Source organism: Manihot esculenta, chromosome 6, assembly GCF_001659605.2.
Source record: "Manihot esculenta cultivar AM560-2 chromosome 6, M.esculenta_v8, whole genome shotgun sequence".
Classification (NCBI taxonomy): Eukaryota; Viridiplantae; Streptophyta; class Magnoliopsida; order Malpighiales; family Euphorbiaceae; genus Manihot; species Manihot esculenta.
This window is the reverse complement of record NC_035166.2, coordinates 18,827,322-18,851,222: the sequence shown is the minus strand read 5'-3', so window position 1 is coordinate 18,851,222 and position 23,901 is coordinate 18,827,322. Positions and strand designations below refer to the sequence as shown.

At 34.3% G+C, this 23,901-nt stretch overlaps 2 protein-coding genes and 1 pseudogene across 7 annotated transcripts; 1 reads left to right on the top strand and 2 right to left on the bottom strand.

The window, feature by feature from the left end:
- LOC122723870 overlaps positions 1-9,089 on the bottom strand; it is a 101,243-nt pseudogene extending 92,154 nt beyond the window's left edge.
- Positions 9,090-9,826: 737 nt separating this feature from the next.
- LOC110617780 lies at positions 9,827-10,764 on the bottom strand. Its single transcript, XM_021760773.2, has one exon. It carries the CDS (start codon positions 10,392-10,394, stop codon positions 9,951-9,953), a length of 444 nt encoding a protein of 147 aa, XP_021616465.1. The 5' UTR covers positions 10,395-10,764; the 3' UTR covers positions 9,827-9,950.
- Positions 10,765-14,791: 4,027 nt separating this feature from the next.
- LOC110617330 (WPP domain-associated protein) lies at positions 14,792-22,709 on the top strand. Of its 6 annotated transcripts, XR_002488353.2 has the most exons (7): positions 14,794-15,044; positions 15,605-18,095; positions 19,711-19,837; positions 21,419-21,520; positions 22,010-22,089; positions 22,235-22,337; positions 22,396-22,709. XR_002488353.2 is itself a non-coding variant. In XM_021760055.2 (6 exons), the coding sequence occupies exons 2-5, from the start codon at positions 15,754-15,756 to the stop codon at positions 22,070-22,072; spliced, it is 2,634 nt and encodes an 877-aa protein (XP_021615747.1). In that variant the 5' UTR covers positions 14,794-15,044; positions 15,667-15,753; the 3' UTR covers positions 22,073-22,089; positions 22,235-22,709. The 6 variants fall into 6 exon arrangements, 5 of the variants coding, with proteins under 5 accessions (XP_043813402.1, XP_021615747.1, XP_021615748.1 ...); XM_021760055.2 differs by having other exon boundaries at positions 15,667-18,095; positions 22,235-22,709; XM_021760056.2 differs by having other exon boundaries at positions 15,630-18,095; positions 22,235-22,709.
- The last annotated feature ends 1,192 nt before the right edge of the window (positions 22,710-23,901 follow it).

The window sequence follows — 23,901 nt, the reverse complement described above, 5'->3', positions numbered from 1 at the left end:
GATCATGTGAACCTAGGGCTCTGATACCAATCTGTAACGACCCCAAAATGGACCGTCACCGGCGCTAGGATTCAGGTCGGCTTAAGGCCGCCAGAACCCGTAGCTAGCCTGCTATACTCTCTGTGTACCTGTACACCTCATACATGATCATATATTTTAAGTGAAAATAAAACTCTTTGCTGAACCAAGGCTTAACGTGTGCATGCACTATCTCTGTACTCTGTACTCAGGTACTCTGTACTCTGTATCCCTGACTAGAGCTTACTCTAGATGGGTTATTCCATACCTGTTAAGCCTGGTTTTCACATACAAGAAAACATATATACATAGACAGATCATGTACAAAACATACATCACTAGGTCTAGGTCAAGCAACAACTATTACATCTCTTTAATATTACATGTCCACTCTAAGCTATTACAGATCTCTTTTCCTTTTCCTGTCCTCTGCTGGACTGTCCCTGTACACTGTACACTGAACCTGCAAAACTGGGGTTAAGGGAGTGGGATGAGCTCTATAGCCCAGTGAGTAGAACAGTAAAACATCTCAATAAAACATGATCTCATGGAATGCACCATATCACAGACAAGCCACATCAAGAGTAAACCTGTCACCACATAGTCCCAGTAACTCTGTGCCAGGGCGTAGAATCGAGCACCTGGTCTTCCTGTCATATATGTATATGTGTATATAACACCTGTGAACTTACCATTGCCAGGGCGTAGTCAAAGGCTCCTGGACTTTACTATATACCTGCCAGGGCGTAGTCAAAGGCTCCTGGACTTTGCTATACGTGCCAGGGCGTAGTCAAAGGCTCCTGGACTTCCTGTCTGAGACTATTGGATCATTCAGCATTCACTCACATCACCAAATAACAATGCAATGCAACATATTCGTGTACACTAATGCAATCACCCTATGGCATAATCATGATGCATGAGTTATGCTAAAAGCAGTTTATGGTTCAATTAAAAGTCATAAGGTTAGTTCCACTCACCTCTGGCTATCTGGACTGACTGACTCTGCAGGCTCTGAATCTCTGGAGCAGTACTCACTGCTGCTCTCTCTGGTTCCTCTGGTCTGTACCTATACAGATAGACTCAAATGAGGGACCAAACGAACGTATCAATACCTCTCTTAAACTTCCCAAGACTCCCCTTAAACTCACTCTAATAGTCATGCAAAGCAAGCAAAGGAAAGCTGGACAGAACACTTTCGGCGGCAGGTTCGGCGGCCGAATGTTCTCTCCAGAGACGAAACTCAAGCACCTTCGGCGGCACCTTCGGCGGCCGAATCCCCCACACAGAGCCGAACATGCAAAACTCGCAGGGGCAAACTGTGGCAGCCTAAGCCACCATGCAAGAGGTTCGGCGGCCGAATGAACCTTCGGCTGCCGAACCTGAGTTCATCCAGAACTCAGCTTCAACGGCAAAACATCTCCTCCTTCCCTTCAATCTCTCCAACCATGCTTACCTCCTCTACTCAACTCACATATACTCAAGTATATGGTCACAGGGGTCCAAAACTAGCTAATAACCCCAAACAACAAAACAAACATAACACATCAACATGTATACATACATAACTCATCAAAAACTACCATGAATACCCTAAGCATGCTTCTCCTTCCTTTAACCCGTCAGAAAACATATAAACAGGGTCTAAAACTGCCCTTACCTCTGGAAACAGGAAGATACACACACTGAACTAAAGAAAACGGACCAACTCTTCTTCACCCTCACTAACTCTTCAAAACCTCAAAACCGTAGCTTGAGTTCTCTCAACTTTCAACACAAACACCTCAACCTTCGGTGTGATCAACCAAAACATGTACAGATGAGTCATAAGAGACGTGGCCTATTCCATGGCAAGAATCTGAGGCCAACATCTGTCAAAATACATGACTCAGCTGACTAGCCAATTCAGCTTCGGCTGCCCAAGCGCATGCAAACACCATGCACCATTCGGGGGCCGAACTTACCTTTGGAAGCCAAACCTTGAGTACTTTCGGCGGCCGAACTTATCTTCGGCGGCCGAACTTGGCTCCTCTGCCTTGGTTCATTTCAACTCAAAACTGAAAACTAAAGAACTGTAAAACCAGAAAACACCTCATAATACTGAGAAAACATAACTCCTACCCTTCTCTAGAATCCCAACACCCCGGATCCCTCCAGACAATAGGAATTCCGGTGCCGGATTCTAGCCGGGTATTACACCTCTCCTCTCGTTTTTCAAGAGGTAAGTGGAGATCCTACCCTTCTTTTATGCTTTGTGTAAGTTTTGAGGGGTTTTAGAGAGTTTTAATGCATGATTAGGCTAGTTGTAAAATGTTAGGGTTTATGTGAGTTAAATGATAAAATGTATGTTATTATTTGTTAAAATGTGATGTTGTTGGGGTATAGGCTAGTTCTAAGCCCCTAAATATTTAAGAGTGTGTTTATGCGTGTTTTTGCACGGTTTGGAGGATTTGGGAGGCAAACTGTGCATGAGAGGCTGAGTTCTGCCATTCTGGAAGAACTCAGGTTCGGAAGCCGAAGCCATATTCGGCCGCTGAACCTGCCTGTGGTGGCATGTTTTGGCCGCCTAAACTCGCCCCCGAAAGTTGGACTTTCGGCTCTGGAGGGGAGTTTCGGCCGCCGAAAGTGCCGCCGAAGGTGCATGAGTTTCGGATCTGGAAGAGACTTTCGGCCGCCGAAGGTGCATGGCTTTCGGATCTAGAAGGGGGTTCGGCAGCCGAAGGTGCCGCCGAAAGTGCCATGTTCAGCCTTCCTTTGCATGCTTTCTATGAATGTTTTATGGTGTTTTAGGAGATTTTTGGGGAGATGTTTAGAGTCATGTTAGTGTATGTTTGGTCCCTCATTTGAGTCCACCTGTGTAAGTTCGGACTCGAGGAATCGAGGACCCTAGCAGTGAGATAGCTGCTTCAGAGTCTATTCAGAGTCAGCCTGAGGTGAGTAGAATGGATCTTTATGTTTCAAAGTAAATAGATTTTGAGCATGTTCATGCATCACGAATGCCATGATATATTAGGTTGTTTGCATTAGAATTCACGAATATGTTGCATTGCATACTATGATGTTGATGTGGATGGATATTGGATGACCCATTAGTCCTCGATATGATATGATATGGTATGGTACGGAAGTCCAGGTCGAGGCCCATTCTACGCCCCTGGCACAAAGTAAGAGAAAGTCCAGGTCGAGGCCCATTCTACGCCCCTGGCACATTGGTTATGTTATGTATGTTATGCTATGTTAAGAGAAAGTCCAGGTCGAGGCCCATTCTACGCCCTTGGCACTATTGGAATGTGTAGAGGGCTATTGGTGACAATTCCATCCTTGATGTGATTTGTTTGTAATGTGATGCATTTCATGAAAACATGGATTTTAATATATTATTTTACTATTCTGCTCACTGTGCTCTAGTAGCTCACCCCTTTCCCTTAACCCCCAGGTTTGCAGGTCCAGAATAGATCAGGATGTCAGCAAGAGTAAAGGTTCTATGGATGTAATAGTTAAATGTGGACATGAGAAAATAATGAAAGTTATTGTAATGTAAAGTATTGTATAAAAATGTTATGAGGTTTAGTATTGTGCTTGACCCTAATGTTATGTTAATCTCCTTTTGTACATGATCGTTGTAAAATGTTTTAATGTTAATGATCAAGCATAATTTAACCACATTTTTATTATATTTATTATTGTTTAATTACACATTTTTCAGCTTAATTTATGGTTTTTGTCTTGTTTTTATAGAAAAGGAAGAAAATGGAAAGTTGGAGAAAAAGTGCAGAAAAAGCTGAAAAAGTGACTGGGTCAAAGTGATTTGGCCAAATCACTGCCCAGATCAAGCTGAAGCAGAAACCTGGAGGCAACAAGCAGAAGTGATATGGGCAAGTGATCTGCCCAAATCACTCGCAGAGACTGGCCAAATCACTCGCAGAGACTGGCCAAATCACTCGCAGAGACAGAAAGCTAAAAACTGGACTGACTCACAGAAAGCGATTGGGGCAGATCGAGCAAGTGATCTGCCCAAATCACCCGCCCCAATCACATTGACAGCAGAAATTGACAGCAGAGCAGGAAATTGTACAGAAAATAGAAATTCGAATTTTGAGAAGTCCAAATCCACTTCAAACACTGCCATCACAGTTCCAAGAGCCACGAAAGAGTTTCTCACCTAAGGAATTCCATTTGCAATTAAATTCAACATCAAGAGAGGAATTAAAGACTACAAAGACCAAATCAAAATAGGGACTCCAAACCCTAATTGAACTTGGACTCTTCACCTATAAAAGGAGGCAACCCAAACCAGCAAATCATCATCTTCTCTCCACTGCAGAATCACAGCAGCAAGTCTGCAGCAGCCTCTCCATCTTCCTTTCTTCTTTCTTTTGTATTTTTGTCCACCATGAGTGGCTAAATTCATTCCTTTCTAGTTGAAGTTGGAAATTTCAGATTTGTGATGAATTGGGAGATTTAAATCTCCATTGTTAAACTTCTATTTATTTTCAATATTTATGCAATTTGATCTTTCTATAATTGTTGCTTTGCTTTTAGAATCAATTTAGGCCTATTGCTTTTAATTGCTTGAGTAACAATTGTTTGAATAATTTAGGTCCGTAATTGCTTAGATTATTTGAACACACATTTAATCAAGTTGCATAATCTAAACTTGACCACGCGGTTGGCAAGGTTAGAATTAGGTTTCTCTAAGTCTTAATGCAGTTAACAGTTGTTCGATGCTAAAAGCCCCAAGGACGTTCCTTGGCAACTTGTTAACTAGTATTTGATTAGCGAACGTTTCCTAATCAAACTAGAACTAAGGAGGAATTTGGATTGTGAGAAGCGTCTTCCACATCCTAAACTAATTTATTGAAATAAATAGAAGTGTTAAAGAATCAATAATCAATTCTAAACATAGATCCATACTTCAACTAGAAGCTTTTCTCTTATTGATTTACTCATCTTTAAATTATTTGCTTTCTATTGTTAATTAGCTTTAGTACATCTTCAAAACAAAACCCCCTTTTTATTTTTGCTATTTACTTGCCTTAGTCATTATTAGGAAGATATTTGGTGTCAAATCCCTGTGGTTCGACCCTATTGCCACTATCTGCAAATTTATTTGTTGATTGATAATAGGTTTATTTTTGACGGCTTCGACAACCGCTATCAGTTAAGAAATGTTAAACCAAGCTTGATGTATGATATGATGTCCCACTAGAGCATTTGATGAGGACTCTTGTGTGGGGTTTATGTTATGGTTATGATGCATGCACAGGTTAAGCTTGGTGAATGAAAAAGTTTAAAATTTTTATGTAAAAGTATGATCATGTATGGGATTATCAGGTATGACAGGTTGTATGTTAGGCTTGCTATGGGTCCCGACGACCTTAAGTCAATCTGGATTCTAGCGCCGGTAGCGGTCCGATTTCGGATCGTTACAATCTCCATGAAGACACCCATTGCCTGAACACAAAGGAGAATCGATGAGGTTAGAAAACAAAGAAAATAGAAATGACCCAAAAATAGGAAGAGGAAAAATATAACTCACCATTAGGAGCATCTCCCTGACCGTATCCCCGAGCTCCTCCCGGGTGCAAGAGCGGAAAGCCATATGCTCTCGAGTAGAGCAGGCCAGGAGGCCGGTGAGAGCAAGCAGATGCGGGTTTGAAGCCTCGGTGACCCCACCGAACATCCTCTCCCTCAGCAACTCGACAACCAAGCTTGCGGAGGATTGGGGAGTAATCTCATCCGCATTCAGCACGTCGTCATCAGGGGCAGAGGTCAGAAGCCCCACTGGCGTTTTTCCTTTTTCCAAAGAGGAATGTGCAGGGGCAGCTGGTCGAGGTGGATGAGCTCTCTTCGAGGCCGGAGCAGCAGGAGGAATCTCCACAAGCAGAGCTCGCTTGCCAGTAGCCTTAGCGTGAGGAGCAGCAGGAATAGACTTGCTCACAGGGATGACCTCAACCCCAGCCCCCAGGATGCCCTTACTTGCCAAGACAACTTCACCTCCACCCTCAAGAGCCTCTTCCTCGGCAGAAATGGTCTCAGTACTGCTCGAGGGACAGCACCAGCAGCCGGGACATCCTCGGGGGTCTCATTAGCAGCACCCTCAAAGGTGGAGACGACCTCGGTCCACACAGGCTGCATGTCCTCGACTGACTCCTCAATTACGGGCTCCTTGAAAGTTGGAATTGAGCCTAGTCTGGATTTAGAAACCACGGGAGGTCAGGGAGAAGAACTAGACCGACCACGGCTAGAAGACCTAGAAATCCCAGAGCGGGAACCCTTGGAGCTCGGCCTAGGGGCACGGGAAGAAATCGGGGCAGGATGTATGGATCGGCTCACCGACCTGGGAGAGATGAGCTTGGCAACTTCCCGAGTCGTGTCAGCCACCGATTGCCCAGCTCTGAAAGCGTTTAGAGCAGCTCTCATGCTTTCTCGAGATAGGACAAAGTTCTTGGGGGGCTTGATTTTATCCATAGGGAATCCGGAAGCTGCAAGCAAACAAAAACCAAAAACAGATAAGAAAGACACTCAATCAAAATTAAAAGGAAGGATAAGGTCACAACTAAGCAAAAATACCTGCATCCCTGCAGTCTTGAAGACTGGACACAAATATACACTTTTCGATATCATACTTCTTTTCAACAAAAGTTAGTCTGAGATAGCCGATCTGCTCAGAAAGGGTTAGCTGAGGGAGATCATTGCAGCCCGGAGGCACTTCTCTCCAAGGGAGATCCATTTGCCAGGACAACCCAGGGCCTCCTTTTAGCTCTACTACAGCGAACCCCTCAGCCCAGCCTTTGATGGAGTCCTTATGACCCAAGAATATTGACAATCCTCCTCGGGGGGCAAAGTAGTAAAAACCCTGGATGGCTCGGACCAGGCGGAAAAAGGTAGAAAATAGGCGAGCCGTAAGGGTGAAACCCCAACTCAAGCTGATGGACTCAAAAGAACACATAAACAAAATGGAGTTGGGAATCAACATCCGGGGAGTTATTCCGAAGTACCGGAAAACCTCAATGAAAAAAGGAGAAAAGGGGAAAGTCAAGCCATACTCGCGCTGTTTGACAAAGAAAATCAAACTGCGGTCTTTTTGAGGGTCAATTAAACCAGAAGGAGGAGGATCGGGAAGAACGATCCTCTCGTTCCGGAGAGAAGCTCGTATGCGGAAGAGAGGGTATCCAGATACTCCCGAGAAAAGAGACCCGAGAGGGTAGAAGTGGTAACCTTAGACTCTAAGTTTATGACATCAGGGAGCTTAGAAGCATCCATGACAGTGGAAAGAACGTACCTTGGGAAAGATTTCAGTGGAGAGACAGGGAGAATGAAGCACACAGAAGGCAAGAGAAGAGCAAAAGTTCTCTGAAGATTTTGAGAGAATCCGAATTTTGAAATCAATAAAGCCGCAGAAGAGACGTTTTGATGGGAGTGTCCTCAGGCCACGCGATCATAATAAGTCCTTGGGGTTTACCCCTTCATCAATCATGTAATAACTGCTGAGGAGGTAAAGGGGCAATTGATAACCGTTGGGTCCCTTCCCCTCCCAGGTTGGGCCAGGGCCTATGATAGCGCAGGTCGACCTAGAGCCCAGAGCGCCTCAAGGAAAGCCTACCCACGGCAATGGACCGGACCAGAAGACATCAGCCGACCTGGGCCACCTTCGAGCCCAGAACCTGCTGTGTTGAAGCCAGCCCTGTGATGGGACCCAAAGATGGACAGCAGGCCCGGTCTTTTCGCAGTCCTTCTTGCACGCGCTCTGAGGAGAATTAAATGACTGTCTGACATGAGTAAGGGGAACTAATATCACCGTACATACGGAGCTGAATGATAGAGATAGACGTCCTTGTAGCAGAGAGGCCGTTAGACGTCATGGTGAAAAAAAGGAAAAGAATAAAGGGAGGGGGCACCCTCCCCTCAAGCTAAGCTAACTCAACCATTGTAAACCTTATTTTTTCTCTGGATCACAGTATATCAGGCGGTAATGAGCCCAACTCATAAATTCTCCTGTTCATTTGTATCTCCATCCAATTCTCAATTCTCCTTTTGTAATTCTCCTCTCTCCGCTTCACAAATCCATCACCATTATCTAGTGTTGAATTAACGAGACTTTTATACTGAGGAAACCTTAGAAAGAATAAGATCGGACCAGAAAATATCATTGAAATACTCGATGAAATTGGCATGGTAATACTCAGGTGCCAATGATTCTTAACCTAGAAAGGGTTGTGCTCCAGAGCTTGTGTATATCATCCACAATAACCAAAAAAAGTGAGAGATTAGGTTTGAGAATATATATTGCAAAGTATATAAAAGAACTTGATTATTTAATGTGGTAAATGAATTTCTTTTCAAAATGTTTTGAGTCACATGAGATATATTATGTATGCGTTTTATCGAAAAATTTATCAAAAACTCACGACGAATGATTATTTCAAGTAAATATTTAATTGTTGATAATTTTTTTGAAACAAATTGAAGTTTAGTAATAGTAATTTAAATTTAATTATTGTGAATAAAACTTACCCATTTATTTATTAAATTAAAAAAAATTAAAAATATTTTATATGTATTCGAGTCTATATACACATAATTCAATTGTTAAAAAAAATCAAATATCATAATTCAATTGATAAAAAGAATAATATATCATAATATGATGTGAATTATATCATAATTTTAGATAACATGTTGGATATATTGACTTGAATATAAAAAGAAAAATTACTTTGAAGATGAAATTAACAGCTAAATGGTAAAATTTGTCTCAAACAATACAACATGAGTACAAAAGTCACATTTCAATTTTCCATTTAAATTTATTTATTTAAAAGCTAAACAAGTGTAAATACACTTTCTGGGTGTAAGTTAGACTGTACCTTAGATTTTTAAATCATTCAACTTTTAAATTATTTTCATAAATAATAATTGTATTTAATTTTTTTAGGATAATTTAGTGATAAATTTAAATAAAAAATAAAATTTAATGCAAAATTGAGCTCGTTTGGGACCAAGCCAACACACAATTATTGGTTATAGCTTTACCTTTTTGACGCATGAATTGAAGATAAGGAAACCATTATTTTAAAATTTAATTATTTGAAAACCAAGACAAATCTAATCCACAAAAATCATAAAGCAACCACTAAGCTCAAAGGCAAGGAGGAGAGGGATTAGCTGGATCAAACAAATGCAAGCTGACAAAGACAACGAAATGAAGTTTTTTTTTTTTTAATATATGGTTTTACATTAGAGCAAAGGAAGCTTCCAACTTCAAACACCTTTTTCTAGTTTTCAATTTCACACTTAAAATCCATTTGGGTATTTTGTTGGCATTTATAACTAACTCTATCTTCAATTATTACTACATTGGAAAAATATCTCTCTTGTTTATGGTTGACAAATATTTCAAGTAAAATAAACACTATTGTTTTATAACATAAAAGCCCAATATATTATATGGTTTTGACTTTTTATAAACTAACAAAATAGTTTTTTCCCACATAATTGTAGCATAAAAAATTCATATCATATGCTAAGCTTTCAAATTGCAATTATTTAATGTATAACTATATCCACACAAAGCTCCATTTGAAGGGCTGATTTGTTATAACTAAAAATAATAAATTTTGAAATAAAAATATATACTCCCTCTATGATATAATTTTTAATGTACAACTTATGTGAGAAAAAAATTCTTATTTGCTAGTTTCCACTTAGGTGGAAAAAAAAAAACTACATAAAAAACTATGCATGCATTCAAACCAAGAGATGAAATGGATTCAAACAAATGGCAAAAAAATTAAAAAATTCATATAAAAAAATAATAATAATATATAGGTGCAAATAGGATTTAATCGAAAATAGTTGTGCTTTTATATATATATGTATATAAAGCAAAGATTGAAGAAGCACAGTTTCAGCTACTTTAAGCTTTCGCTTCACTTGTCGGTGAATGCAGTGATAGATTTACCACTATCTAAGCACGACGTCGTTTGTTTTTTATGCTTGACATAATATATGAAACCAGAAACCACTAGCAGCGCCACTCCCGTGACCCCACACGCTAGGCTCGCCACCAAAAGCACGTGCCTCAACCGATCTCCTCCTTGACCACCTCCTTTTCCACCGTTGACACTTCTCCACCACGTCGTGTCGTTAGAATTCATTGCTTTCGGCAATGCAACGTTGGATGATGTCGAAGTTGGCGGCGGCGGCGACGACGAAGCTCCAAAAAATTCCTTCGCTGACGGTGGCAGATTCTTCCCCGCAGGAGGCGTGTTCTGATAGTCCAGCCCGTGGTAGGACGGTCGTAGTTCCCTAGCTGTGGCGTCTCCTACGTTCGTGATCATGATCGCGAGGATCAGCGGAATATGACAAGCCATTTCACCAAATGATGGCTTTTCTGCTCTATCTATTTCACACCGGCAAGTGATTAAATACTAAGTAGTGCCTGGTGGTGTTGAAGTTGATCCAGAGGGAGATTGATTACATGGTTGAACGGAAGTGAGGAAACAGATTCCGTTGGTTACTCTGTCCAGTCATAGGTGAGTATCCGGTGAATGAATTTTTTTTTTTTTTTTTAAATTGTGGTTGACGAGGAGAATTGTAGAAGACAGAGAGGTGGTGATGGTGGTGGAGTACGGTGGCTCTTTTGAGATTTGGAAACAGCAACCGCGTGACTTATTGTCGAGGAAGAGCTTCACAAGAATTCTGATCTCCCTTGTTTCTTTGTCTGCTATATAAAGCACCTTAATACTTCTCTCTCCCAATTATTTTTCTTAATTTTTATTCATTTCAAAATATAATATATTTTGCATTTTAAAATAATAACTTTTAGTTTATCTGAAAATAAAATTTATTTATTTTAATAATAATAATTTATTTATTAAATAATATTTAATAATATTTATACTTCAAGATAATAATATTTATTTTCTTAATTTTAAAAAAAAATTTAGTTTATTTGAAAATAAATTTTATTTATTTTAATAATAATAATTTATTTATTAAATAATATTTAATAATACAATACACAATTTTATTTTAATTATATTAATCGATTTTTTTCGTTCCTATGGAAATAACTATAAACTAAATCAACAGAGACAAATTATTATCAAGTACTTATATTTTAATTACTTTTCTTTTTTAAAAAAAAAATTATCATAATTTTACCTGCAGATAAATATATTAATGAGTTTTTCTATATGTATGCCAGGGATAAAATTAAGTACATTTATCTAATATTGATCAATTATAATTGATTTTGATTTTAATAAAAATTATAAACTATAAAAAAATTTAAATATATTATTCTAAAAACATCGTTTACATATGATTTTTAATATAATTATATATATTTAATATAAATTATAGTAAATATTTTTTAATTTAAAAATATATCTTATTTCCAGAATAAAAATACTTTATACATAATAATTAAATGACAGCCTATGTAAAGATAAAATCAACTTGTTTAAGTATACATGTAGTTTTGTACTATGAGTGTATCTTTTTATTATGTTTCATGTTTTTTGCAAAAATCTCTCAAAACATGAATTATGTCATTTTTCTTTATAAATAGTGCCAAGGGACATGAATTTTGGCCAATAAATGTGTTTCTTCTGATAAATCATCTCATATATTCTTTGATAATTGGATTGACCATAACTCATTTCATTTTTCTTTAGATTTAATTATATTCTACAGTTATTTTTGTCTAAATATTTTGATTTTTATTAACAAAATTATTTGATTTCATTATTACTAATTTTTTTAAATAAAAATATAAAAAAATATCTTCTGATTTTATTTGTTTCTGTTAGGCCTTAGGCCTTTGTCTCTCTCCCAATAACTTTTGGGCTTTCAATGGGTCTCAGTCCTGTCATTATACCTAAGATTTAAGCCTTTGTCTATGATCATATGAGCTAGGGTATTTGATAAGAAATTAAAATTTTATTTTATATATTATTATATTTTTCTTCACATAATATTACATTTTTTTTATGTAATATTAACAATTTCAATCTACAATATGAGGAATTACTATTAGTCCATTAATAAACTAATTACTTCATCTGTTTGTTTTTTAAACATATTAATTAGTTATCGTCTTTTTAATTTATTTTTTGAAATTATATGATTAATTAGAAATAAAAATATGTTTATTATTTTATATATTACAGCTGATTTAAATAAACGAGATGAGTAAATAATTAACAATTTGTAAATATAAAAGTTAAATAATTAATAATTTGAAAAGTTAAAAACAAACGGTCGTTTGGAAATTGATGAATTAAATAATTAATTTTATTATTATATACAAGCTAAATATTAATTTTCTGTGTTGCCATGTGCAGATGATTTTGCCCGAAATGCTGGGCTTGAAAGGGAAAATTTGCCTATAGTCCAACCAAATGGGCTGATATAAGGTCTGAGTTTCATACGGTTGGTTTTGATTAAATTTATACAAACTTATCATGTTTGATTTAGGACAAATATTCAGTTGATTTAATTTAAAATTAAATTAAAAAATAAAAAATAAAAAATAAAATTTTAATATTTATAAAAATTAAATTAAATAAAAATTAATAAAATTCAAATCGATTTACGTCAGTTTAATTTTTACATTTGTCACTGCATATCAACAACATTTTACACTGGAATAAAAGGCTTTACATCAATATTTTCAATTAAAAAAAATGAAGAGAGTAGGAGCTAAGTAATCCTCCTAAGCATTTTTTGTCATATTTACTTTACAAGTGGGATTTCAAAATGGAATTGCTTTATTGGATTTTTGTTTCACTTTGTGATTATTATTTTACAATTGAAACCCTAACTGGTTTCCCAAAAATATTAAAAATTGTTCCTTGGATCCCATCTACTAAAAAGACAAGATTGACCAAAAAGCAAAGCAAAGCTAGTCACTATGATGAACATGATTGTCAAAATAAAAACTAAATAATAATTAAATTAGAATGATTAGTTGGATTTGGCATTTGTTAAAGATTCTTTAATTCTTTTGCAAGCTATGCATTTGATTCTCAATACTATTATAATTTTATTAATAGTCTTAATTCTCATTCATCTCTTCTCAAAATCTCCATATTACCGCTCTGTTTTATTATTTTTCTTGATTTTATTTTTCAGCGTATATTAAAAAATATATTTTTTTAATTATATATGATATTTTGAAATATAAAAAAAATATTTTTTCTTTTTATTATTTTTTTTCCTCTAACAGTTTATTTATTACAGTGCCATCTGTCTCTGTCATTCAAATCCATATATACGATGTGGTTAGAGCCTCTATCCACGACCATTTAATTCTCCCGATACATATATGGATAGAGTTGCGGCCATTTAATTCTACCGATATATATGCGGATAGAGCTACGAAATGACTGAATCAACCGGCTATTCTCTCTCACATCATATCACCGGACTGGATTACTTCTCATTAGATTTGAACTTGCGGTGAACTCGGTCTGCCCGTGTGTTCGGATTAGGGATTAAGATATTGGGTTGATCAGCTTAAAGAGGATTTGATGAGTTTTGGAACAGTGTTTTTTTTTAGATTCGAACTCACCCAAAATAGAAAAAGCCCAATAATTATCAATATTTATATTAAATAAATTAATTTTTATTTATCTTCATTTTTTAATTGTTTCAAAATTTAATAATATATAAATTGAATATTATAATTTTATTTAATTTTATTTTAATTTAAAAAAATTTAGAAAATATTTTGTAATATTTAATAAAATTTAATATATTTAAAATAGATATAATTGAAAATTTAATAAAAAATTATATTTTTTAATATATATAAAAAATTAAAATAAATAAAAATTAGGGAATATAAGACTTTAGAGATATTAAATACGAGAAGTTTTATTTTTCAGTTGAGAAATATGGGAAGTCATAGATCGTGTGTGAAAATGAAAATATAAAGAATTAAGAAAATGAGGTAGGTAAAACTACCAACAGAAAGGGAAAGGAAAATATTTTTAATTAAAAGAAAATTACTATTAGCTACATGAACTTTGAAAAATTTACTAATTTATCTTGATTTCTTAAATTAATCAAAAGTCTATTTATCATCCCAAATAACTAGTTAATTACTTTACTAGTATTTTCATTAATTTAAGAATAAATAATTTATGATAATAGAATGTGAAATACTTTATATTTATTTACTTAAACTGTCAAAGATTAAATTAAAATGAATAATTAATAATATTTACAAATAATAATAAGTGATATTTTAATAGAAAAAATATTATTTATTAATCACATGAAGAAATTTATTTTAATTAATTCTTTAATTTTTAAAAATATTTAAAAATTTTATAAGATTGAAAAAAAGTACCAATTAGTTAATTCATGTTAAGTATTTTAGATTTTTCTAATATTTAATGGTAAAATTAAATTATAAATTAATTAATAGATATTTTAAAATATTAAAAATATTTTATTTTTTAAATTAATAAATTAATTAATGAATTTATTTATATTATATTTATATTATGTTTTTATAATTATAAAAATAAAATTTAATAAAAATTTATTTAATTAAAAATTAAAATAAAATAAATGAAGTAAAATAAGAATAAAAGCCAGCTCGCAATGAAAAATAAACGCCAACATAAAAACAAGATATTTATCCCTAGAAAACAAAATTATTATATTGAAAGAAAAGTCAAAATGGCAGACGCCGTAAAAACACCGTATCCTGGGGGTCAACGTTTTTTCTTTTCTACTCCCGCTCACCAAATCCCTCCTTTCCTTCTTCAGTCTTCACATATTTTCTCTCTCCTCACAAAAATAAACCCTAAAAACCCAACAAAATAGGAAAAAAAAAAGGAGAAAATCACAGACCCTCAAGAGGGAAAAGGTGCAACCTTTCCTTTGATGCAGCTCTTTTTTTCTGTTAGTTAAATTCAATGGTTGTATTGGGGTTTTCAAGCGCTTCTTGATTTTTTCCCCCTGAATTTTGAGTTTTTATTCTCTCAGATTGGTCGCCAGAAAAAGTAAGTTTGCTCTTGAGACTTTTTTTTGTTGTAATTTTTTACTGTTTAATTTTCATTTCTTTTGTTTTATTCTCTCATTTGAAGTGTTAATTAAGCTTAATCAGGTTTACTTCGAGTTTTTTTTGTAATAAATTAACTTGAAGTTGCTTGGTATGCTTTTTTTTTTTTTTAAAAAACAAAAAATTAGAGTTTTTATGTTTCAAGTGTTAATTAAGCCTAAGCAAGTCAGTTTCGGCATAGAATTTAATGCACTCGGTTTTAGCTTCATCATTAACTCACTTTGTATGGAGCTTTCTTTGTTGCTGAGGATGTAGGAAAAATATTCTTATTTTTAATTTCTTTTGAGTAAACACCCAACCATTGCAGAAGCCAATGAGCTGAATTAAGCGCAGTCTCTTTGGGGCTATTTCCTTGGTATAAAGTCTGATTAAATTTTAACTCTCCAGAATTTATATCTTTTTTCTTTTTCTCTATTTTATCTGCCGTAGTTTGAGCAAATAAAATTATCACCATTAGCTTTCTGGTCTTCCGATTGTTGATTTTTCTGGGTTGCCTTTTAGCAACCTTCTTTTTTAAATTTGGCAGATTTCTTATGTTTGACATGGATTCTTATGACTTGAAGCTTTAATTCAACTTCATGGGTAATTTAGCCTGTTCTGCTGCATTGCTACTTTGAGTTTTGTTGGTGGGTGTGTATCAGTGGAAGTGGATGGAGAGTCCCGAGCTTTTGGAGACATCAATCCATTTGGATGCCAGTCTCAGTTCATGCAACAGTGGTACATTCAAGTATAGTGAAACTGTTGAGGAGAATGAGAATCTGGGTGTGGACATCCTTAACGACTTGGACACATATTGGGAAGATATAAAGGACCGGTTGGTCGTGTCAAGAATAGTGAGTGATTCGGTTGTCAAGGGTATGATATCTGCTGTTGAACAGGAGGCAGCAGAAAAGATTGCTCAGAAAGAATCAGAGTTGGATAAATTAAAAGAAACACTACATCTTTACCATGTGGGTACAGATGAAAATGGATCCATGAGGCACTCAATGATATGCCATGAACCAAAAAGCAGAAAATATTCTCTTCATTCCACCCATTCAAATGGCATGTTAGATCATGAGAAGTTACAAGATATTGGCAACCTTAAATTTGCAGCTAAAGACCAGTTTAAAAAGCTCAAGAAAGAAATTGACAAGATTAGGAAGGGTTCAGGTTCTTTGGGATTGAGTGGTATTCTACAGGATAACATGTCTGACAAATGGATTGACGTGGATAGGGCGCTTGATAGTCTTAGAACTACTTTGGAATCTACATATGTACATGCAGAAGATATGGTTTACTTGTCCAAGTCATTGGTCTGTGACTGTCAGCAGGAGAGAGAATTTCAGGCAGAAATTGAGGGAATAGTGATCAAGAATTGTATTCAGAGTGTTCAAGAAGACTTTGAACAGAGATTATGGGATCTAAATGCTAGATCTTATGGTAATGAAAGTGTAAATTGGCTTGAAAAGATCAAAGAGATTTCAAGTTTACGTCAGGAATTAGATGCCATCTCTAAATCGTTGGCTGTTCATGAAAGTGGGCATTTAATTTCACATGGTTCCTTGGAGCACCGAAAGCCTTCAGTTAATCATGTTTCATCTTCTTCACTTAGGGAAGGAAATGGCAAACATGACGAGTCAACAACTGTTGTTCCAGAAAATATGGATTATGCGCAACTAAAGCACTTCTCGAAGGAAGAATTATTTCATTATTGCAAGGCTGAGATGACTAAGATGAAAAGAGACCATGAGTTAAAAGTGCAACAAATGACTGAAGAATATTTCAGTTTAAAGAGGGAGTACTTGAAGGAAAGAGGTTCTTCTTTGCCAGTGAGGAAGGATAAGGAATTTGATTCATTGAGGAAAAAGATCCCAGAGGTCATTCTAAAACTGGATGACATCCTTATGGAAAATGAGAAACTGCCTTCATTCACTAACAATGGAGATTGTCTGAATAGTTTGAAGGATAGACTGGAATCACTTAGTTCAGAAAATCGTCATCTAAGGGACTTGCTCATGGATAAGAGAAAGGAAATTAAATGCCTTTCCTCACAAGTTTCTGATGCTGCTGAGAAAATTCTAGAACACTCTTTGGCTGAGGAAAAGTTGTCAAGAATGCTTGAAGATCTTAAATGTGTTATAGAAGATGCAAATATTGAAGCTTCAATCAGTGATGATCTATATCAATTCCTTGTCAAGGAGGTGGTCAGCCAAATGAAAAGCTTCATACAAGAATTAAATATGGAGCATGACATCATTGATGGAATTTATGAAATCATATTTAAAGAAGCTACTCACGATAATGAGCCTAGTGGTAATTTAGAGATTGAAGATTCAGTTATAGAGTCCATTATCACGCAAGGAATATGTGAGGTTATTTTCAGAGAATCCTTCAAGGAAGCTGAGGAGAAAGTTGGGACCTGGAACCTGAAATATATTAATGAAAATAAACTCCGACTGTCCCTTGAGATGCAAGCATCGGAAAAAGAAAGGGAATTGAGATTGAATATTTCAGAGAGAGAAAAATTGGAGCAAAAGGTGCCCTTACTAACAAAAGTGATAGAAGACAAGGAGAGTTTGGTTCAAGAAACAACAGATGCATTGGCAAAGGAGAAGGAGAAATTTGAGTTACTTTCTCAAGAGCTTGGTGATTTAAGGTTTCAGATAACTCAACAGCAGATTTCTATTTCAAAAAATAACGAAGAATTACAATTTGTCAAAGGTGATCTGATTAAAGCATTGGAGATGATTGAAATGGATAAAGGGGTGATCTCGAAGTTGAGAGAGCAGCTTGAGATAGCAACAAAAAAGTTAAGAGAAGTTGATGAGGAGAAAAGTATGCTTCTATCAATTTCCCAACAGCAGCAGAATACCTTGTCATTGGTTGAGACAAGAGAAAGAGAACATAGGAAGCAAATTAATTCAATTATCGTTCTTATCCAAGGGTTGTCAAAAGCAGTTAATGATTTTGAATACAGGGCAACTGAAGATATTAAAATGAATAGCTTCAGGTACTTGGTTATTGCCATTTTGTATACAAACTTCTAAATACATGAAAGCTTCTGTTCTCTGCATGGAACATTCTAGCCGATTACATTTTATAGGATTGTATCACTGTTTTCTGACACAAAAACTCTACGCATGCTTACATGTATAAAGTATGAACTACATTATGATTGGGAGGATGTTTATTTTAGTTTATAAGTTAGTCAAATGAGCTTGTAAGTTCTAAAAATCTGAAATTAAGCTAACATATTTGTTTATAACTTTTTTGGGCTTATAAGCTAACAAAAATAAGCTGGAAGGGACCAACTTATAACTTTGGTTTTCTTATAAGCTAGTTTGATCGATTCTTTCTTTTAATTTTAAAACTCCATCATACACCTTATATAATTTTCTTTCGAGTATTTTTAATCACATATGCGCTTGTAAGCTACTTTTACCAAATATGTCAACTACTTATCAACCATTTATAAGCATTTTAACAAAACTTTTGTTTTGAGAAAAAAAAGCATGTTAACAAAAAATGTAATTACTTAATTTTAAATGCTTATAAGTTTAAAATAGTTTATAACCACTTATAAGCTAATTTTCATGAGTTAAGGCAAATATTATTTGACTTTGGTCCTTTGTTATCGGAGATCCAAAGATTGAAATGGTATGTGTACATCAAATCCATGTTACCTGAAATTTTACATCAATTAACTTCTAGAACTTGAACAAGTTGAACAATGTTATGCATCAGAGACCTCCTGAAATCTTGAATTTTTGTTTTAAATGATTTCTATCTAAATAAGTTGTATGAGAGAGATTTCTTTTGATATGTGCTCTATTGTTTTTATTTATGTTGGAGTGCAGTGTATATTTGAGTTTTCTTGTGTAGTAAAATGTGAACATGCTGTCTTGAGTTCACTGTTTGGGTGATGGCATAGGTAGAATGACAGGTTGATTTGGGTTTAAATCTTAGCTATATTAAAAATTTGTATCATTTTTTATTTTCTATCATGATCTAATCCAGTTTCAAAAATAACCAATTTTCCTGAAAGCAAGCTCGCCAAGAAAAATGCCTAATATTTATGTGGTTACCGTTCTTGATGTTTGCATAATGTAAACAATGCTAATTTGTCCTGACTTGCAAGATTTAATGCATTAATAATAACTGATTCAAAAAGCTCATACTTTTATGCACTTGGTTTCCATATCTATATTTCCAATTTGTGTTTAGTTGAGAATGCCAGTGTTCTTGTTTTTTTTGGACTAGTTGCATGTCTATTTCAATATTCAATATTCATAATTATGCGTGCAAACTGACATTTATGCCTTACCATTGAAGGTTTTAGCATCTTTTACATCAACTCTATTAGACTATTATCTGCTCCTTTTGATCTTCTAGTTGTATCAGAATTGTGTCCTGAATTGCTTTCTGTATTAGCTGCCTCCATTTATTCTTTCTATTTTGAATCCATCTTTGTTCAGTCTTTATCTTCTGTTAAACTACACTACCACATGTAAGTTTGTTGAAGGGACATGTAACTTAAAGTTTATTGATACAAAGACCATAAACAACATGTAATGTAAAATTTATTGATACAAAGACCATAACTTTTCCATGGCTTTTTTTCCCAGGTTGGAAACTTTGAGCTCTCAACTGAGTTCTCTCATGCAGAAAGCTAATACACTTAGAAAGACAGAGTTGCTAAACAAGCAGAGGCTAGAAAAGAGGTGTTCAGACCTTGAAAAGGCTGAAGCTGAGGTATGCTAGAAATTACATGTTACATGTCATGAATATTTATGTGTTTCAGTTTATTATAAGATCTCGAGAAGAATTCCATTGCCTAAAGTGCATACGTGAGGTATTGAAGGTGATGCTTCGTTACCTTTTTTAAAATGGTGCTACTGCAAACTTTTAGTTCCTCTTCTTCTTCATATCCCAAAAACAATGTTGACCGTCGAATTTTATATGTACAATAATTTTATTTTAATCATTAATTAAAATATATCTCATATATAGATTTCATCAATCTTCAATATTACTTTATCATACATATAACGGTTATATAAAATATTTCTCAGTTTTTTGTTTCCGTTTATTTGTGCTTTGACATTTATATCTGTACAAAATAAAAAATATTTCATTCATCTCATAATTTTTGTTTATTTTTCTTTTTTACATATATTAAAAAATATAATTTTTTTATTAATTTTTTAATTATATCTATTTTAAAAATATTAAATTTTATTAAATATTAAGAGATATTTTGAGAGATTTCTTGAAAGTAAGATAAAATTAAATAGAGTTATAATAGTTAATTTATATATTATTATTGTATAAAAAAATAAATAATAATTTTAAAATAACAAAAAAAAATAAAAATTATGGAACGAAAAAAGTTAATGATAGTAAATAAATGATTTTTTCTTTTTTAAAAAAAGTCTTCAAAATATTATTGCATGTTACTAATGAATAAATAATAAAAAATTAATGATTACTAAAATTCTTCACGATATTCATGGCTACACACATATGGACATATTTTTACTATTTGGGAGTAATTCATTATATTAAATTAAAATTTTAATTTTTTAATATTTAAATTTATAAAAATCATAACAATTAAATTATAATATTAATTGAGCATGCAATTGGTTATATTCTAAATGTTTATTGTCTAATACTTCAAATTTTTATAAAATGATAAAATTATTTTCAATGATTTTTGCCATTTTATAAAAATTTATGAAATTTGATGTAATAAACAGTAATTTAGATGCCTTTTTACAAATTATTGATAATATAATTATCTGATATTTAATTATTATAATTTTTATGAGTAGAAGTTTTTATTAAATTTTAATATTAGTTCATATATTCAATTAGTGGATTGCAAATATGAAAGACAATAAGTATATATTTCCTCAATTCAAGTAGCTATGGCGGACTAAGCATCTTAAGCTTTTTATGTTTTTCTTTTAGGAATATATTCATTGCCTTTTTTTACATTATATACTCCAAACGTATTAAAAATGGAAAAAATGGGCAAACTAAAATCACGATAGATTTTATATTTAAGTTTATAATCTTTTATTATTTAAATATACATACACTTGAATGCTTGTAATAAAGTTGTCATATTTTGTGGAAAATTTGTGATGCCACTTCTTGTTTGTATCTAATGAGCTATCAAGTGTATAATTTACCAATATAGTGGTCTTCTTTTCTTAAAGCAAATGTTTAAAGTATATATTCGTTCCTATTTCCAAATATTTTGAGATTGTTAGTTGTGTGCGTGGCATATCTTTTCAATTAGTTTATTGAATTTTTCTTGAATCTCAGGTTGATCTTTTAGGTGACGAGGTGGATGCTCTTTTAAGCCTTCTTGAAAAAATATACATAGCCCTGGATCATTATTCTCCGATATTGCAACACTATCCTGGAGTAAGATACTTCCCTTTGTTAGTTACGCTAATGATGTATGTTAAAACTATATTGTATGCATGCAATTCTGTCTGTTTATGTGGTTGAATGAATGAATTCAATGCTTGCTTGAAGTCTATTAAAGATGTTTACAAAGAGAAATCTTTTTGTCATTGCCTTCTTCCACTGCCAGAGTTTATATCATATGTGCTATGATAATTCAAAAGAAAAAAAAAAGTCACCCTTCTGCGTATTGGATTAAAATCAGTGCTTGGCCAGTGATTTAAGGGAGACAGTGAGATATAAGATTGCTTCCAAAAAAATCTGTCCACATGCCAACCTTGGAAAACTTGAAAGAACAGGATTTTCTTTGTGTGGCTTTTTACTGGAAGTTATGCATCATTATTGCAGTGATGCTCAATATAGGTTAAAATTTATATTAATTTTCTCTTCTTAGAAAATAAAATAACACCCATCTGATCATTAAGTTTTTCATTTTGATTACTGCAGATTATGGAAATTCTGAAGTTGGTTAGAAGAGAATTAAGTGGAGAATCTGTTAAACCAATTTGATCTACTTTTTGACGAAGGTAATTATTTTTCCAACATTTTCCATCCATCTTGAGCTGCCATCTAACTGGGCATTCTATACATTTGAACAAACTGCGTGTTTCTTATACTTGCTTATTTTACTTGAAATTTATAACCTTTCCACAGTTCCTTTTTGTTGAGCAGTTAGTTCTGCTGCAGAATCTTCCACTGCTACAGCATAGCAGGAAGACTTGTTTCCAAGTAAGTCAATGCCCTATAAAACACTGTTGCCACAAATTTTTGAAAGGTTCAGCCAGAGAAGATATTATCATTCGCCTGTCTTTTTGGTCCTATATATAAAGGGGGTTGATATGTTGCAGCAATACTGCAAGTCCAAGGCATTTTGTTAGTTTTGGAGCTGCTAGCATCAACGAACCACGATCATTAGATTTTTCTTTTTTGTTACACTTGAGTTGCTTGTGTAGATAAGGAGCAGCAAATTGGCATTTTTTACTGTATTAAGTTTTGTCCTTTATATGGTATAGGTTTACCTTATCATGTATAGAATTTTCCTCGGTTCTCTATCAAAGGGAAAAAAAAACTTACATTGCAAATTAGCAGTAAGAAGAAAAAAGAAAATCTTCTAAATTAAATTCCGAGCTGCTTTTATTTTTCCTTTGTTTTGGCTCTGTGACATAAGGTGTTTGATTGGCTGAGATTTGAGTCTAGGCGATTGGTTAACCCAACATTTGCATTTTTGCGAAATTATTCAGTACATTCAATATATGTGTTTACTTGTTCCTTTATTCACAAAGGTGAATTTCACTCGTAAGGAAAAAAAATAACTTGGAATTCTGATTGGAACCCATTTGGAGGGTGTTTTTCCCAGGCTTTAGATTTATACTTGCAATCTTCATTGGTTTATTTTGCATCTTTTTGTCCTAGGCATGTAGCGCTCTCCTTGTGCCAGGGATGGACCAATTGCATTGCATGGATGACATCTCCAGCCGCAATTGATTCCTTCTCATAAGTGCATTCGATCTATTGAAATCTTTCAATCTGTCACCAAAAGCTGGTAGGTCTGTATTTAAGTGGAAACAGTTTACGAGGTCAAGATAGACGATCCAAGAAGGTTTTGCAGAGTTGTCAAAGAAACTAAAAGTTGAAGAATCCTAGTTCGGTGGTAGAACCAGATTGGTAAGCTTCAACTATGATTACTTCCACCCAGATTGAAACTCAAACTGCATTAAGCAGTATTTGAAATGTGTCTAGAGGGAGAGTAGATAGCACCATAAAAAAAAAAAAGATAAGAGCAGATAGGGAAAGAGACATAGAAATGACGAGAAAAATGTAAGCTTCTCTTTTCTCATCAGGCTAAGGCTAATGTGGGACATTACGTATCTACATTCATACTAGCCTAGCATGCACAACGGAGGTAGACTTTTCCTTTTCTCGTTGTGAAGTTGAATATTTCTGTATAAAAGGAGGTTTGTACATGGAGGGTGAATCAGGGCCTAAGATCAGGCTGAAAGGCGATGGACAACATTTTTAAAACTAAAGAGTGGGCAGAAAAAGGACTGAAAAAAGAATCCTAAGATGGTTACTTAACATACTTTAGGCCTCCTGATTTATCTCTATGGCAATCCTGGCAACCATTTTCAAGAATCATGCATCTGGGACCCGATAAAGCCTGTCAAAAGACGTGAGGTAGCAGGAAGACGTGACCATATTCAATTGGCTTCACCTTAAACAACAAACAATCTTTTAAGTTCCATGTAAGAACTCATAAATAATAACTATATTCAACATTGTAAAGCACAACAATAAACTTCCCAAAAAGATTTAAGACAAGGAACTGTAAAATCTAAACA

Excerpts from the sequence above, each read along its gene's own strand:
- LOC110617780 (XM_021760773.2), bottom strand. The coding sequence starts at position 10,394 with ATGGCTTGTCATATTCCGCTGATCCTCGCGATCATGATCACGAACGTA.
- LOC110617330 (XM_021760055.2), top strand. The coding sequence starts at position 15,754 with ATGGAGAGTCCCGAGCTTTTGGAGACATCAATCCATTTGGATGCCAGT. Across the intron at positions 19,838-21,418 it reads TTGAAAAGGCTGAAGCTGAG|GTTGATCTTTTAGGTGACGA; the intron begins GTATGCTAGAAA and ends CTTGAATCTCAG. Across the intron at positions 21,521-22,009 it reads TATTGCAACACTATCCTGGA|ATTATGGAAATTCTGAAGTT; the intron begins GTAAGATACTTC and ends TGATTACTGCAG.